This window comes from Peromyscus eremicus, chromosome 2 (genome assembly GCF_949786415.1).
Source record: "Peromyscus eremicus chromosome 2, PerEre_H2_v1, whole genome shotgun sequence".
Taxonomy (NCBI): Eukaryota; Metazoa; Chordata; class Mammalia; order Rodentia; family Cricetidae; genus Peromyscus; species Peromyscus eremicus.
This window is the reverse complement of record NC_081417.1, coordinates 65105390-65120720: the sequence shown is the minus strand read 5'-3', so window position 1 is coordinate 65120720 and position 15331 is coordinate 65105390. Positions and strand designations below refer to the sequence as shown.

The window sequence follows — 15331 nt, the reverse complement described above, 5'->3', positions numbered from 1 at the left end:
GAGAGCTGTAGAGCTCTGATGAGTCTAAGAAAGCTTGGTACAGCATCCCATGAATTCTTCGTGCTGCTGAGACTTGCCCTGTGATGCGTGCACCATGGTGACATCTCTGTTAATGGTGTGTGTTGACTGATGCAGTACAGAAAAGCCGTAGAAAGTTAGATATTATTGTGCTTGTATCCAGAGTTGTGAGTTTAGTGTTGGGTCAAGCTGTCCCAGGGCAGATCAGGATTTCCAAGTGCTTAGCTTATGTGATTTCAAAAGGCGGCTGTTTCCTGTGATGTGAACTTGGGCCATTAGGAAGCCTACTAAGGAAGGAAATGGGGCAGGTGAGGGGTCTGTAGGTAAAAGCACTTACTATGTAAGCCTGATGACCAGAGCTTGATCCCTGGAACACGTAAGTCGTGCTCTGACCTCCACATATATGCTGTAGCACTTGTGCACCTGCGCACGCACGCACACGCACATGCACACGCATGCACACGCACGCACTCAAACAAGTAACATTTTGAAAGTGTTTTAAAGGAAGGCACCTTGAAGTATGACATAGGTACCTTGGTCTCACATCTTTCCCTGTCCTCTGTTTTAGCGGAAACCACATCTTCAAGGGCCGTGCAGCTGGCATAGCAGTGAATGAGAATGGCAAGGGCCTCATCACAGGTACGTGATAGGGACTACTGGAGCCATAGCCAGCCAGTGCCGGTGGCAGCCGAGCCCCCGTCCCCTGGCATCACCCCCACCAGCTTCAGGCCCTTATGCCACTCCTTTGCTTACCCCAGACCTCCTTCTGTGATTAGCAGGTGGGCATTCAGGGTGCCAGTTCTATGGGGGTCATGCTTTTCATAGGAGGGCCCAGCGCAGCGTAGGGGAGTACCACCTCTGCCAGCCGCTGGCCAGCCAGCCCACACCTCCAGCTGCACCAATTAAACAGGTATCTGAGATTTCCATACTTCAGTGTGAGCTTCTGCCTGCTCTGCAAGTCTGTCTGCCCAGTCCTTACGTGTCTGTGATGTCTCAACTCATGCCGCTTCCTGTGGGGAAGCCCGTCCTAGCTCCCCTCATCCATAGAGAATGCCCACTGTGCCCAGGACACCTCCTCTGTGGAGCAATTTACAGAATTTCTTAGTGCTTTGTTTTGTCTGTCTCCTCTGGTGCCAGGCAGGGATCACATTTGCCCGCTATATCATTACAGCCTGGCATTTTCTTTTCTTGGTTTTTTGAGACAGGGTTTCTCTGTGTAGCCCTGGCTGTCCTGGAACTTGCTATGTAGACCAGGCTGGCCTCGAACTCAGAGATCTGCCTGCCTCTGGGATTAAAGGTGTGCACCACCACCTCGCAGCATGGAGCCTGGGATCTTGATTGCATGTAACCATCCTTTACCAAATACTCATAACTCAGTTGTAGACCACGTGCCTGGCGTGTGTGTGGCCCTAGATTAGATCCCGGCATTGAGAAAAAGGAAAAAACAACAAACAAAACCACTTATTGAGCACCAGCTGTGTGCAGCCCTAGTTTCAGGAGCCGGACGTGGGGTGAAAAAGAAAACAGACACCAACTCTGCTTTCAGTTAGAAGAGAGACCATGTAAATAAGTAAAAGCATATGTAGACAAAACCGCCCATCTGAGAGTGATGCAGTCATTGGCGTAAGTTGGTAGAAGGACTGTGTGGGCACTTGAAATCGTCTCATTGTCGTGGACCTCAAGGATGACACATAATTCAGAACCTGAGCGATGGGAGGAGTCTGGCTCTGGGTGCAGGGCCACCTGTGGAAACAGACTCACACCTAAGCAGGACTGCTTGTAGGATGCAGTGTATGAGCAGGTGAAAGGTGTGAGACAGGGTTGCAGAGGCAGGAAGAGCCCATCACTCGGGGTCTAGAAGTACCTCAGCCGGGCGGTGGTGGCGGCGGCACACACCTTTAATCCCAGCACTCGGGTGGCAGAGGCAAGTGGATCTCTGTGAGTTCCAGACCAGCCTGGTCTACTACAGAGTGAGATCCAAGACAGCCAGGGCTACACAGAGAAAACCTGTCTTGAAACCCTCCCCCACCGAAAAAGAAAGCGTCCCAGTCCCTGGAACCAAGTCTGCCTTGTCACTGTGCTGAGGTAGCAATATCCAGGACCACCCTTCTGATGTCAGACTCTTCTAAGTCCTAGGAGAAGAGGTAGCTCCCAGGGATGGGGCAGGGCAGTGAGGTCAGGGTGCAGGCCCAGGCTGAGGACAAGCAGTCTCAAGGCTGCTGGGCAGAGTGGGTATGGAGACACAGGAGTGTACAAGATAAACAGAGACTTTGTCCTTGGGAAAGCGGATGAGTCCCTGAAGCAGCCAGTGAGTAAGCGTACTGACTGCTGGCGGCCTAGGTGTGGGTGTCCTGCTCGGGGTGAAGGTTGGGGAGTGCTTTCTTTCAGTTGTCCTAGTCATCATGGCCTGCGCCGGAGGTGGCTCTTGGGTACTGACCTTTCCACGTCTCCCCATAGAAAACGTCATCCGTGAGAATCAATGGGGAGGGGTAGACATCCGCCGTGGTGGCGTCCCTGTCCTCAGGAGCAACCTCATCTGCTTTGGCTACTCCGACGGTGTGGTCGTGGGCGATGAAGGCAGAGGACTGATAGAGGGCAACACCATCTATGGTGAGGAGCATGTCCCTGGGGCAGTGGCCTACAGCAGCCCACCTGGGAGGCAGAAAGCCCAGCTTTCAGCATTAGCCTGGGGGTTCTGAGAAGGCAGTCAGCTCCTCCAGGCCTCAGAGACATCCTGTGTAGAACAGACATGGTCTCGGGCCTCTTAGCGGGAGGGTTCCTCCTACACCTCCTGACCCACCTGGAGCCCAGAGGTCAGCAAGCAGTGCTCCATGTGAGACAGTAAAAGGCAGGGTGTTCTCTGCTACAGTGGCCCTGTGAGCTCCAGTTCATGGGCATCTAAGTCCTCCCATCTCTTTGATGTAAACAATGGAAGATTTAACAGAAAAACAGGGTTATTACAGAAAATACTGTTCTCACCGTGTGACTGGAAGCAAAGCCTTAACTTTTCTGGACTGTATCTAGTAATGTCTGTAACTAGTGTTCTTCAAGCCTAACTGTGTGCGTTGTCACATTTAATCTTCAAGACTACCTTGTAGAGGTACAGTTATCAACCCCAACTTAAAGATGCGGACGTCCACTAAGGCACACAAGCCAGTAACTCACTCGGTCCCTCCTAGGAAGTGGTAGGATGGGGTTCACACTGAGCCTGCTCCTACCTAGGAAGTGGTAGGATGGGGTTCACACTGAGCCTGCTCCCATGCAGAAGCACTGGTGCCCCCTGTACACTGCCCATGGAGCTCGGCAGTGGTCAGAGCACTTCATACCCTGTGGAATGGCCCCAGATAGTGAGGTGGATTGATCATTGCCCCTGTGTATGAAGGAGAAGCCCATAGCCAGAGCTGTGAGGTGACTTGTCTCAGTACGTTTTACTTCCCCTTTTGGGGTGACACTGGGTGCTGCTTCACCAGTCTTGGGTGTCAGTGACAGGCTTTTTTCCCTGTCCAGCTAACAAAGGCTGTGGTGTGTGGATGATGTCCTCCAGCCTGCCCCATGTCACCAGCAACCATGTGAGCTACAATGGCCTGTATGGAGTGGCAGTGTTCAGCCAGAAAGATGGCTCTGGTGAGTTTCCTGGAGGCCATGGGGCCCAGGAGAACTTCAGTGAGGATGGGGATGCCATCCTGTGGGAGACGGAGCTGGAGAAAGAGGATGACCCACTGCGGCGGCCCGTCACCGTAGCTCTCGTGGAGTCTAACAGTATTAATCACAATGGAGGTGAGTGGGCCCCCAGCCCCTGTGGTACCTTTCCATGGATCCCACTGTCCTGGGACTCTCCATGCACTGCTCCCAACCCGCCCTTAACTCAGCCCCTGGACTTTCCCCCAAACTCAAATCCATTTCTTCTTCCTCTGCCCCACTGACTTCAAAATGTGTTGCTTTTGCCTGAAATCCACTTTCTTCCTATCCATCCCACACCAACGAGGTCTTTCTAACTGCAAACACACCCCCTCATCCTTTCTTCCTTGGATTTGTGCCCTGACCCATACCCAGTGTGACCTGCATGTGTATTTGTGTGCCACATTCATGCCTCATGCTCATGGAGGTCAGAAGAGAGCATTGGATCCTCTGGAACTGCAGTTACAGATGGTTGTGAGCCACCATGTGGGTGCTGGGACTCGAACCAGGTGATCTACAAGAGCAAGTGAGATCAGTAACAGCAGCCCCAGGGGAGTGAGTTCTGCCTGCACACCCCCAGTGAAGGAATTCTTTCATGAAGCTCTGCTGCTGCCTGGTAGCACAGGCTAAGCCATGTAAGATGACTCATCCAAGCTAGGGAAAGCAGCCCAGGGCTTGTCCCCAGCCGCCCCCTCCCTTTACTACTGCAACCTCCTACCACTATAGGACAAGGCTGTAGGAGACCTGGGGTGGAAGCGTGGGCCAGAGGACTGTTGGACCTAAGGAATCTTCTTACAGCCTGTGTCCCTGGCCACCTTAGCAGGGACTCGGTGCCTCTTCCCCACCATCCTGGAGCGCACTTCAGGCGAGGCTGTTCCTCCTGACTGGCGTTGTCGGGGTTGACTCTGGGATGGATCACCTATGCTCTTCCCACTCCCACACTCTGTAGCGTCAGGACTCTTTGTCCAGAGCAGCGAGGCCCTGCAGGTCATCACCAATGTGATCCATGCCAATGGGGACAGAGGCATCACCATTGTTCAGAGCAGCCAGCTCACAAGGGTGGCCAACAACAGCATCTCCTGCAACCGCCAGAGTGGGGTCAAGGTCGAAGCCCAGTGCAAGGTGGAGCTCCGGGGCAACGGTATCTATGACAACCGAGGCCATGGCATCATTACCAAGGGTGACAGTACTGCCGTTGTGGAAAATGACATCATTGGCAACCGGGGCAGTGGACTGCAGCTGCTGCCCAGGTCTGACACTAAGGTAAGGGTAGGATGTGTGTGACGCAAGGTACCAGCGGGGCTCAGGCCTGGCTTGCACACTTTGCTGAGAAACAGAACTGTCAGCACTCAGAGCTATAAGGAGAATCAGAACTCAGTCTGGATGACATGGTCCACAGAGGGGGAGCCTCACAGAGGGAGAGCCTATAAACTGGGCCCCAAAGGAGGGACAGGAGTTCTTCAGCAGGAAGCCAAGAGAGCCATGGTGCTGGGAGCCTTCTGGGTGTCTTCTTGGTCTCTGTGTCAAAGTCCCGGCTATTTCAGCCCTTTGCTGACAGAATAAGCCTGCACTGGACCGTTGTACAGTAGATACTGTATGCCAGGAGAGAGTCCATAGGCCTTTGCACACGCTGTGGTCTGTATGGGGAGGCCTCTTAGTCATCCGTATCCCCAACTGTCACATTTTTAAGGAAGACCTGCAGAGTCGCCCAGGCTATTTGAAATGCTCTTTTTTGGACCTTTAGGGCATCTGCCCACAGCCTCCTGAGCACTCCTCAGAGCTTCCTGTTCCCTTACCTATCCCGGCTCATGGCCATGAACTCTGAGCACCTTTAGGTAAAGCACTGCAGGGTGCTGGGGCTTCATGGTAGAACCAGACAGACACAGCCACTGCCCTGTGGACTGTCCCAGAGGTCCTCAGCTCCGTAGTTCCACACATCCGCAATGCAGGCAAGGAGTAAAGAACTGGACTCTCTGAGTCCCTAGGAACAGGAGCAGGAGGGGCGCACTGTGAGCTCAGTCGGGCTGCAAGTAGGCATGGCTTCTGGCACAGCACCCTACTCTGTTCCTTCTTCTGGGAAGAACTGTCCCCAGCTCAGCCCCCCTACAGCCTGTCCGTCAGCTCTAGGACACCAGTGGCTCTAGCAGGCTGCCCTCTGCGCTCCACCCAGAGCTCTTCTTGCTCCGTGCTGACCTCTCCAGCACATGTAGACTCACTGGTTTTATAACAGTCACTCACTTGCCCGGCATCCAGCAGTCTGTGAGTCTCTGTGACAATCCCTGGCTGCTTCTCCCAGGTACTGAAGAACCGGATCCACTCCTTCCGTGCCTATGGCATTGCAGTGCGGGGCCGCGCGAAGGCCCTGGTTCAGGAGAACATCATCTTCCAGGGCAAGGCCAACAAGACCATCTTCCAGCAGATCACTAACAACTGCGAATGCATCATGCAAAACAACAAGTTCCTGGTCTTCAAGAAGAAGTAAGTGGGCTGTGGAGACGGCCCCTGGGTAAAGCGATTGCTGTGTGAGCCTGGAGACCTGCGTTTGGATGCCAGCACCCATGCAGATGCTGGTCATGTTGTCTGCTGAGCCTGTTCCTTCACTTAGCTGAGTGCAGTGTAGCTGGCCTGGGGCATTGCTTGAGTCGATCACTCTTTCCCATCCTCCTTTTAGGCTGGCATGCATACAAAGCAGGAGGTTTTATTATGGCATTTTCATCCATGTGTCATTAATACGGCGCTCTCCCACTGCCTGTCCTATTCTTCCTGCACCCCTCTTGCTGGCCCCCTTATTCTCCCAAAATAGTCCCCCATTCTTCCTTCCTTTTTTTTCTGTTCTGGGTAATTTATTTAGTTACCTTAGCCCTGGAAGAAGAGGAATACAAACAAAACTTTGGCATATGGTTCATGCCTTTAACCCCAGCCCCAGGAGGCTGATTCAGGAGACCACCAAGTATGAGGTCAGCCTGAGTTAGAATATCTCAGAAAAAGTGTGAAGATACGTTTTGATCCATGTGATACTGTGACTAATGCTGTCCGGTTCTCAAGGCCTGAATTTCATTCAAAGATTGTCAGTGTTACTAATTCTGCTAACTCTTTATGAATGGTCTCTGGGAAACAGTAATTATTTTAACCTTGTAAATGTTTGGGAATATGTTGACCCTGAATGTTTTACTGAAATTCCAAGTTTAGTATTCATCTGTAAGTTTTATTGGATTCTAGCTGTCTTCATTTGTTGATACATTGTCTAAGCCTGCTTTTCTATCTTCATTGTTGATACATTGTCTAAGCCCACTTTTCACACACAGTTGCAACACAGTTGTAAACACAAGACAATATAAACGGTCTTAGGGTTTCTTTTGCTATGGAGAGACATCATGACCATGACAACTGTTACAAAGGAAAACATGTAACTGGGGCTGGCTTACAGTTCAGAGGTTTAGTCCACTGTTCTCATAGTGGGAAGCATGGCAGCACACAGGCAGACATGGTTTTGGAGAGGTAGCTGAGACTTCTACATCCAGATTTGAAGGCAGCAGGAAGAGACTATGAGACACACTGGGCCTAGCTTGAGCATCTGAAACCTCAAAGCCCATCCTCAGTGACATATTTTCTCCAACAAGGCCACACCTCCTAATAGTGCTACTCCCAGTGGGCCTGTGGGGCCATTTTCTTGACTTGTCATCATATCATGATGCAGAAATGCATTAAGTCCAACTTCAAAAGTCCCTATAGTCTATAACAGTCTCAACCCTGTTTCAAAGTCCAAAGTGAGACTCTTCTGAGACTCGGTGGAATCTCTTAACTGTAATCTCCTGTAAAATCAAAATGAAAATACAGATCATATACTTCCAATATATAATGGCCCAGGATTACCATTCCAAAAGGGAGAAAAAGAACATAGTGAGGAAACACTGGACCAAAGCAAGACCAAAATCCAGCTGGGCAAACTGCAAACTCTGCATCTCCATGTCTGATGTCCAAGTGCTCTTCAGATCTCCAACTCCTTTCAGCTTTGTTGACTGTAACACACTTCTCTCTCTTGGGCTGGTTCCACTCCCTGTTAGCATCCTTCCTTGGTAGGTATCCCACGACTCTGGCATCTCCAACATTCACCTTCACAGCTTCACTCCATGGCCCCTCGAGGCCTCCATGCAGGGACAGCTCTGACATTCGCCTGGCCTCAGTGGCTTCCTTAGTCTTGGAGGGAGATTCTATAACCTGTTTCTTCTGTCCTTGACTCTAAACTCAGAACCACATGGCTAAAGCTGCCAAGTTCTGCTGCTTGCTGGAACTGGAACGTGACCCCCACCTTTCCCTACTCCCATCCCTTGTTCAACTACATCTTCACCAGCTTTCTGTTTTTTTTTTTTTTTTTTTTTTTTTAAGATTTATTTATTATGTACACAGAAGAGGGTATCAGATCTCATTACAGATGGTTGTGAGCCACCATATGGTATCTGGGAATTGAACTCAGGACCTCTGGAAGAACAGTTGGTGCTCTTAACCTCTGAGCCATCTCTCCAGCCCTAGCTTTCTGTTTTTGATGGTTTCCTTGACTGCCTAAGTTTGGCTGTCCTGGAACTTGTTCTGTAGACCAGGCTGGCCTTGAACTGTGAAACCTGACTGCCCCAGCCTCCTGAGTGCTGGGATTAAAGGTCTTTTGTTTCTTCTCACAAATTGGAAGCTTAGCCGGAAGGGATCTTACCACATCAGGCTTTCTTTAATCTGTTTATCCCCTTGAACACAGGACTTAGCTCCATCCCACTTCCTGCTGCCCCTTTCGCCTCAAGCTGTACATTTCATATTTTCCCTTGCTCAGCTTGCTCCTTTTTATTATAGATATGCATAAGAGTGAACACTAATAACCACATGACAGACTGTTTTGAGATTACCTCTGCCAAAGCAATCAATCCAAAACCCTTCAATTTAGCCTCAGGCAGATTTTTAGACAAGGGCAAAAAGCAGCCACATTCTTAGCCAAAATATCACAAAATAGTCTCTAGTCACATAAAAATATTCTTCTCCGGGCGGTGGTGGTGCACGCCTTTAATCCCATCACTCAGGAGTTCGAGGCCAGCCTGGGCTACAGAGTGAGTTCCAGGAAAGGCGCAAAGCTACACAGAGAAACCCTGTCTCGAAAAACCAAAAAAAAAAAAAAAAAAAAAAAATTCTTCTCCTCTGAACCGTCTTGAGCCAGGCCCCCACAGTTCAAATCACCCTCAGTATCACTGTCTTCCATGCTCCTACTGATATGGCCCATTAAGCTCACTTAAAGTGTTCAACTACCTTTCTAATCCAAAGTCCCAAAGTCCACATTCCTCCAAACAAAAACATGGTCAGGCCTATCTCAGCAATACCCCAGTCCCTGGTAACAGCTTTGTCTTAGGGTTTCTATTGCTGTGAAGAGACACCATGACCGTTTCAACCCTTGCAAAGGAAAACATTGAATTGGGGCTGGCTTACAGTTCAGAGGTTTAGTCCATTCTCATCGTGATGAGAAATGTGGCAGCATGTAGGCAGACATGGTGCTGGAGAGGTAGCTGAGAGTTCTATATCTAGATCTGAAGGCAACCAGAAGAGACACACTGGGCCTACTTTGAGCATATGAAACCTCAAAGCCTGCCCCAAGAGACACACTCCCTCCAATAAGGCCATACCTCCTAATAGTACCACTCCCTGTGGGCCTGTGGGAACCATTTTCTTTCAAACCACCACATAAACCTAAGATATTTACTGTCAGGGTCATTATAGGAACTTCATAGACCTTTGATTTTAAATAGCAAAGTCCTAAACTTTCTAGAATGTTCTGAGCTATTCCAAGATGACTGCTATCTGAAAAACTGCTCTTACTCTTAATTAACAAGTACCCAGCCATGTGTAGTGCACAGCTATCATCTAGCACTTCTAAAAATGATAGCTGGAGGTGTAGCTCAGTGGCCCTTGGCCTAAGTCCATTGCTGCCCTATCCCCCAAAGCATAGCTGAACTTTAGCATTCTCTAGAATTCTGTCAAAGCGTGCAGTAATTCTCTGAAACAGTGTAGATTTTCCTTCCCATCTGAGCTGAAGTATTTCACTTAGGACTGCATGTGAAAGGGACTGTGCACATTACTCAACAAGACACCTGACGTCCTGCTGGAGCCCTGTTTACCGTGCACACTGGTGTGGGCTACTGCTTTCCTACGGGGATGGGGGGAGGGGTGGGGTGAAGACCACCATACTTTGAAGTCATCCTGGGCTGGCGTGTCCAGAAACTGGCAGCTAGCTCTTCTGCACATGCTCGGAACTCCACAGGACAGTCAGGTGCAGGCCTCGAGGAAAGGCCCCTCCTTCATCTCACCTGCGTTCTCTTTTTCTTCCCTTCCCCACCCTCCCCTCACATGGTTCTCTTCTTGCTGATGTCACAGAGTGCCTGACAGAAGCAGCTTCGGGAAGGCAGGGTTTATTTTCCCTCACAGTTTGAGGGTGAAGTCCGTCACAGTGGGGAAGCCATGCTGGGGAGTCAGCTCGAGCTGTGTCAGCAGGAGCGTGGGACAACAGCTGGTCACATCGTGTCTGCTGTCAGGAAGCAGACGGATGGATGCCAGTGTTCTGCTTGATCTCCCCTTCTGTCCCCTCGGACCTTAGGGTGGTGCCATCCACATACAAGCTGTGTCTTCCAAACTCCTCAGACTTCTCTGGGAACACCTCCCTCCCTGATACACTCACAGACAGGTCTGTTTCCGAGGTGTGAGGGCTGTTCTTGGCTGTCAGCTTGACTACATCTTGAATTAACTAAAACCCAGTGGCTGGGTACACCTGTGAGGAACCGGTCTTTAATGCAGTCTTCTGAGGGGGGAAGATGCCTTTATCTGGGCACAGCTTCTGGGGACAGTCTACATAAGGACACGAAGGAGGACGCTCTCCTCTTGGCCTGCTTGCTGGCACTGGCAAGGCCATCCTTCACTGGCATTAGAACCTACTTCTTTGGGATCTGGCATGTACTGAAGACCAGCTGAGACGTCCAGTCTCACAGTCTGACCAACTGCTGGATTCTTGGATCTTCTGTTAGTAGATGGCTGTTGTTGGACTAGCTGGACAACAGCCTGTAAGCCAGTCTAATAAATCCCATATATAGAGAGGGGGTGTTTATTATATATATTATATATATAAAGAGGTCACGGAGGAAATGAATATATATGTGTATATGTATATATATGTGTCCCCTGTATATACATATATATGTATATATCCATTCTATTAAGTTCTGCTCCTCTACAATAAGTTAATCTAGTCACATTGACAATGACGATTAGTTATCATAGTCTCTTTTCTACTTTCACTATACCATCCCCCCCACACACAAAGGCACTTACAAACCTAAATCTAGACTCTGCAGGAGATGTGGTATTCGACTGAGTCGGCTTCTCACACATGATGTAATTCTCTCCAGCCCCATCCGCTTTCTGCCAATGCCGTTTCACTCGTCTGTTGGTGGGTGTCACAGCTGGTTTTCTCTGCTGGCTGCTGTGCACAGTGCAGCAGTGAGCACGGGTGTGTGAGGGTCCCTGTGGTGGTTCCAGCTTTAGTTGTTTTTATTTTGCGTGTACATGTGAGTGTCACATGTACTGCATGTGTGTCTGCATCACGTGTGTGCCTGGTGTCTGCAGAGGCCAGAAGACAGTTGGATCCCCTGGAAGTCATTGTGTTTGTTTGTTTGTTTGTTTGATGGAGACAGGGTTTCTCTGTGTGGCCCTGGCTGGCCTTGAACTTGGTAAACCAGGATGGCTAGAGTACTGGGATTAAAAGCATGTGCCACCATGCCCGCTTCATGCATTCCTTTCTGTTGTCGCATGGTTTCCATGCACTGATGCGGCAGTCTGTTTGCCTCCTCCTCACTGATTGCCTGAAGGGCTTTTAGGTGGTTTCTAGTCTTGAGTGATGATAAATAAGGCTGTTATATCATTCATGCTCACAGAGCTAGTGTGTTTGTGCATGTGGGCGGGGAATAGAGACAAAACCCACTGATTCATACTCATATCCAGAAATATGGGGAAATTGAGGACCACAGAGGAAATGTGACCAAGGCTCCATGCAGAAATGCAGCAGAGATCTGTCCCTCAGTTTCTTGCTTCCACCTCATTGGGCAGTCACTGACTTAGGAGATAAAACCCACACCTAGATTTAAACTCCGAGATCCAGAGAACTGTTCACCCAGTACTCTCAGCCTCCGACTCACTGGCTTTCCTTTCGCACCTACAGGTCTGACACCTGGCGCCTGGTGAATCCACCAGCACGGCCTCACCTTGAAAACTCAGGCAGGGGCTCCTCTGCGGCCCACAGTGGGCATAAGGTGACAGCCATGGCGACCAGGATCTCAGCCCGTGTGGAAGGTGGTTACCACAGCAACCGCAGCATCTTCTGTACCATCCTATAAGCAAGAAGACCTGCCTCAGACCCAGGCCTCAGTGGGTGCTCAGAAGAGCTAGAGGCTAAGACTCTTGGGATGGAAGTTATGCCTGGGAAGACTCCCAGCCCCATCCCCATCCTGCACACCACTGTTCCTGAAAAGAGGGTCCTAGGCCTCCTGGGGACTAAGAACAGGTACCTCTAAAACGCTTCAGCTCCACAGCCTTCAGCAGGGAGGAAACATTCCCCCAGGAGAAAGGAATAGCAATTGGGAGTGTTTCCAGTTGCCCCAGCACTCAGAGGTTATGAAGAGCTAGGGAAGTTCAAATAGCACACGCGGTTTTAGGTCAGTTATTCCAAGCTGCAGAGAACCTCACTTCACACAGACCAAGCCTAGACTCTTCTCAGGGAAGAAGGGAAGTAGCTGTGGTAAGGTGGATAGCTGTCCCCTCCGGGGACTGTACAAGCCTCCCAGCTGCCTCTGGGGGCTGCAGTGTTTTCACTAAAGACGGTTCTCAGACTGGCACATGGCCTTGTGAGCAAGGAAGGGGCTTGGAGCAGAGAGTTCCTCCTGAAAAGCTGCCCCAGGAGTGACCAGGGGACATGCTGTAAAGAAGAGGGACAGGTGGTGCTGGGCCATCAGGTGTGCAGGCCGGCTGGGCTGCATGGGGATGAACACAGCCCCACTGTCCTCCAGGAGCCCCCTCACCCCCAAGTTCAGAGCATTAGCTCATCCTGCCACAGGATTCAGTGTGTGTGGGCACGCCTCCCAGCTGCCCCTACGAGCTCCAGGCTGTCTAGCTAGAGGAGCCCTCTGCCATGTCCATGTCCTCATGGATGATCGGCTGCCTTGACCAGCCCTACCATAGTCCCCACTTGTGCCTTGGCTTGAGCTTGTTCATCCTCCTGGCATGCCCTTCCCAGCCATCTCCATACGTGCAGGCCCCACGTTTTAGTCAAGGTTTAGCTCAGACACTGCCATCTCCATGTGACTCCCCTTGTTGCAGGTGATATAGTCCCCCAACCCCAGCCTCACCGACCCTCTCGCTCCCTCTCAGGGCACTGAGCACTTTCTGCCTTGCTTTGGAACTCTCTGGGTCCATACCCTGTCCTATTTACCTGTGACTCTGAAGGTAGAGCCACCTCTGTCTGTGTCCTTAAGTCCCAGCCCAGAGCCAGAGTTGAGTTAGTGGCCTATGTGATGAGGCCAGCTCCCAAAGGGCCTCACTAGACTGTACTGTGACTGTGACAAGCTTCGAGAGCCAGGTGGGCTTGGACCCCACTGTGGAAGGGACTGCATGCAGGGCCAGCTCCGCCTTGACGATCCCTCTCCCACTGGGCCTTTACTGCAGGGCCCTCCCCAGTCTTTGGGGTCACTGTCCTCCTGGGCCAGATCCTGCGATGGCTCTGTGGAGGCCTAGGTGCTGCTGTTGGGTGGGCAGGAGGGGAGCTGACTTCTCCCGAAGCACTCTGGGAACAAGAACACTGGTCTGTCCCATCTGCAGTACTGTCCTTTGCACTTCTGTTTGGTGGCCGCAGTGTGAGTCGCTGTATAAAATGCTGCCTTTGTTATTTTGTAAGAAATGACTTTTCTGTGAACCAAGTACTTAAAAAATCTCAGTAACCAAAATAAAGTTCTATATATTTTAAAGGAGGTGCTTCCGGGGTCTTAACTTGTCCACACATTTGCTGGAGTTTCAGGTGACCAGCAGGCCCCCACAGGTGATTCTGCCTCCACCGAGACAGCAGGACTCGGGACTCATCGTATCAGCTTGCTCCCGCCATGCTGAATTCAAAAGTTGAACTCCAGTCCTAGGGGCCCTTCTGAAGACAAACACTCACACTACCTCCATGCAGATCACCTGCTGAGCAGAGTCCTGAGATACATGAGCATGCCTTCCTGGACTTGGGTCACTCGCTCAGCATCTGAGTTTTTCTGTACCCACCTCAGCTCAGGCTTAGGTGATGAGCTCGGGCTTAGGACTGTTTTATATTAGTGTTTTGACGTGTGTGTGTGTGTGTGTGTGTGTGTGTGTGTGTGTGTGTGTGTTGTCAATGGCACACACGTAGAGGTCAGAAGGCAACTTTGGGGGAAGGTGGTTCTCTGCTTCTCCGGTGTGGATTCCAGGGAGTGAACTCGGGTCGTCAGGCTTGGTGGCAAGTACCTTTACTGAATAATACTAAGCCGTCTCCTGGCCCCAGTATTAAATACTTTTGTCAGTTTTCTTAGTCTTATTTCCTTTCCTTAGAAAATGGTTTGGTTTAACTCTCAGCAGCCCACCCCTGAGCTAAGGCAAACCCATGTTTTGAACTCTTCCCTGGACAAGGGATGTTCAGGGTCCGCTCCCTCTTACTGACCTCCCTCATGGGCTTCTTACCAACTGCTTTGTTTTTCAAGCGGTCATGTTTAGCTGAAGCAACCTCTCAGATGCTGGGATTACAGGCATGTGCCACCACTTCCAGCTCAGATGAGACCTGTGAGCTGCTTTATCTATCTCTTTCATCCAGTGTCCTAGAGGATCGATCTCCTTTGTGTAGTGTGTGGCCTGTGCGCGGAAAGGCCGGAGTATCTGGTGTCCTGTGACTCTGCCCTCTTCCTCTGAGGCAAGGTCTCTCCTGGAATCCAGTGTGCATGCTTTTCAGTGAGGCTGGCAGCTAGGTCTGCTTCCCGGTGTTGGGCATGTGGGTGTTGGGCTGGAACTTAGGTGTTTGTGGGACCTTTAACTACTGAGCTCTCCAGCCCCCAAAGAACTGTTGTTCTTTTGAAGTCCTGTTGGTGCGGATGTGTACGCACCACAGCTCATGAGTGGAGGCAGGACAACCTGCATGTGTTGGTTCCCCTCTCACCGTGTGGACCCATGACAGGCTTCCAGTCAGCCTGTCTTAAACTCATTGCCGAGTCATGGCCACAGGATTACCTGGTGCTGTGAAAAGACTCAAGCCTCTAGTGCAGCTCCTCTCCAGACCCCAGGAACCAGTGGGTTTGCCACGGCCTGAACCCAAAACTAAGTGAGACCCCATGGTGATCACGCTTTCCATTTGCATTCATCTCCAAGTCCCCATTCACTTGGCCAACCAGACCCCTCTGTGTGGTCTCCACGAGGAAGAAAAGCTGTGCTTGTCACTTCCTGATCTGGCTCTGCTGTATTGTAGTAGCTGTCATTTTAGATCCACGCCCACCCCAGCAGAGCTGGGAGCCTCCTCTGATCCCTGCTCTGCTCGGTCCTCCTCCACCTACTGCGGGGTCCT

The 15331-nt window shown here is 50.8% G+C and overlaps 1 protein-coding gene across 1 annotated transcript in view; it reads left to right on the top strand.

Moving 5' to 3' along the window:
- The window catches only part of Fbxo10 (F-box protein 10), a 48455-nt gene extending 35927 nt beyond the window's left edge, over nucleotides 1-12528 (top strand). The window contains exons 6-11 of the mRNA XM_059254270.1: nucleotides 587-657; nucleotides 2476-2628; nucleotides 3526-3795; nucleotides 4646-4959; nucleotides 5993-6174; nucleotides 11936-12528. Of these exons, the coding sequence (XP_059110253.1) occupies nucleotides 587-657; nucleotides 2476-2628; nucleotides 3526-3795; nucleotides 4646-4959; nucleotides 5993-6174; nucleotides 11936-12110 (1165 nt within the window). The 3' untranslated portion in view covers nucleotides 12111-12528. The remainder of the gene's footprint in view (nucleotides 1-586; nucleotides 658-2475; nucleotides 2629-3525; nucleotides 3796-4645; nucleotides 4960-5992; nucleotides 6175-11935) is intronic.
- Nucleotides 12529-15331: the final 2803 nt, after the last annotated feature.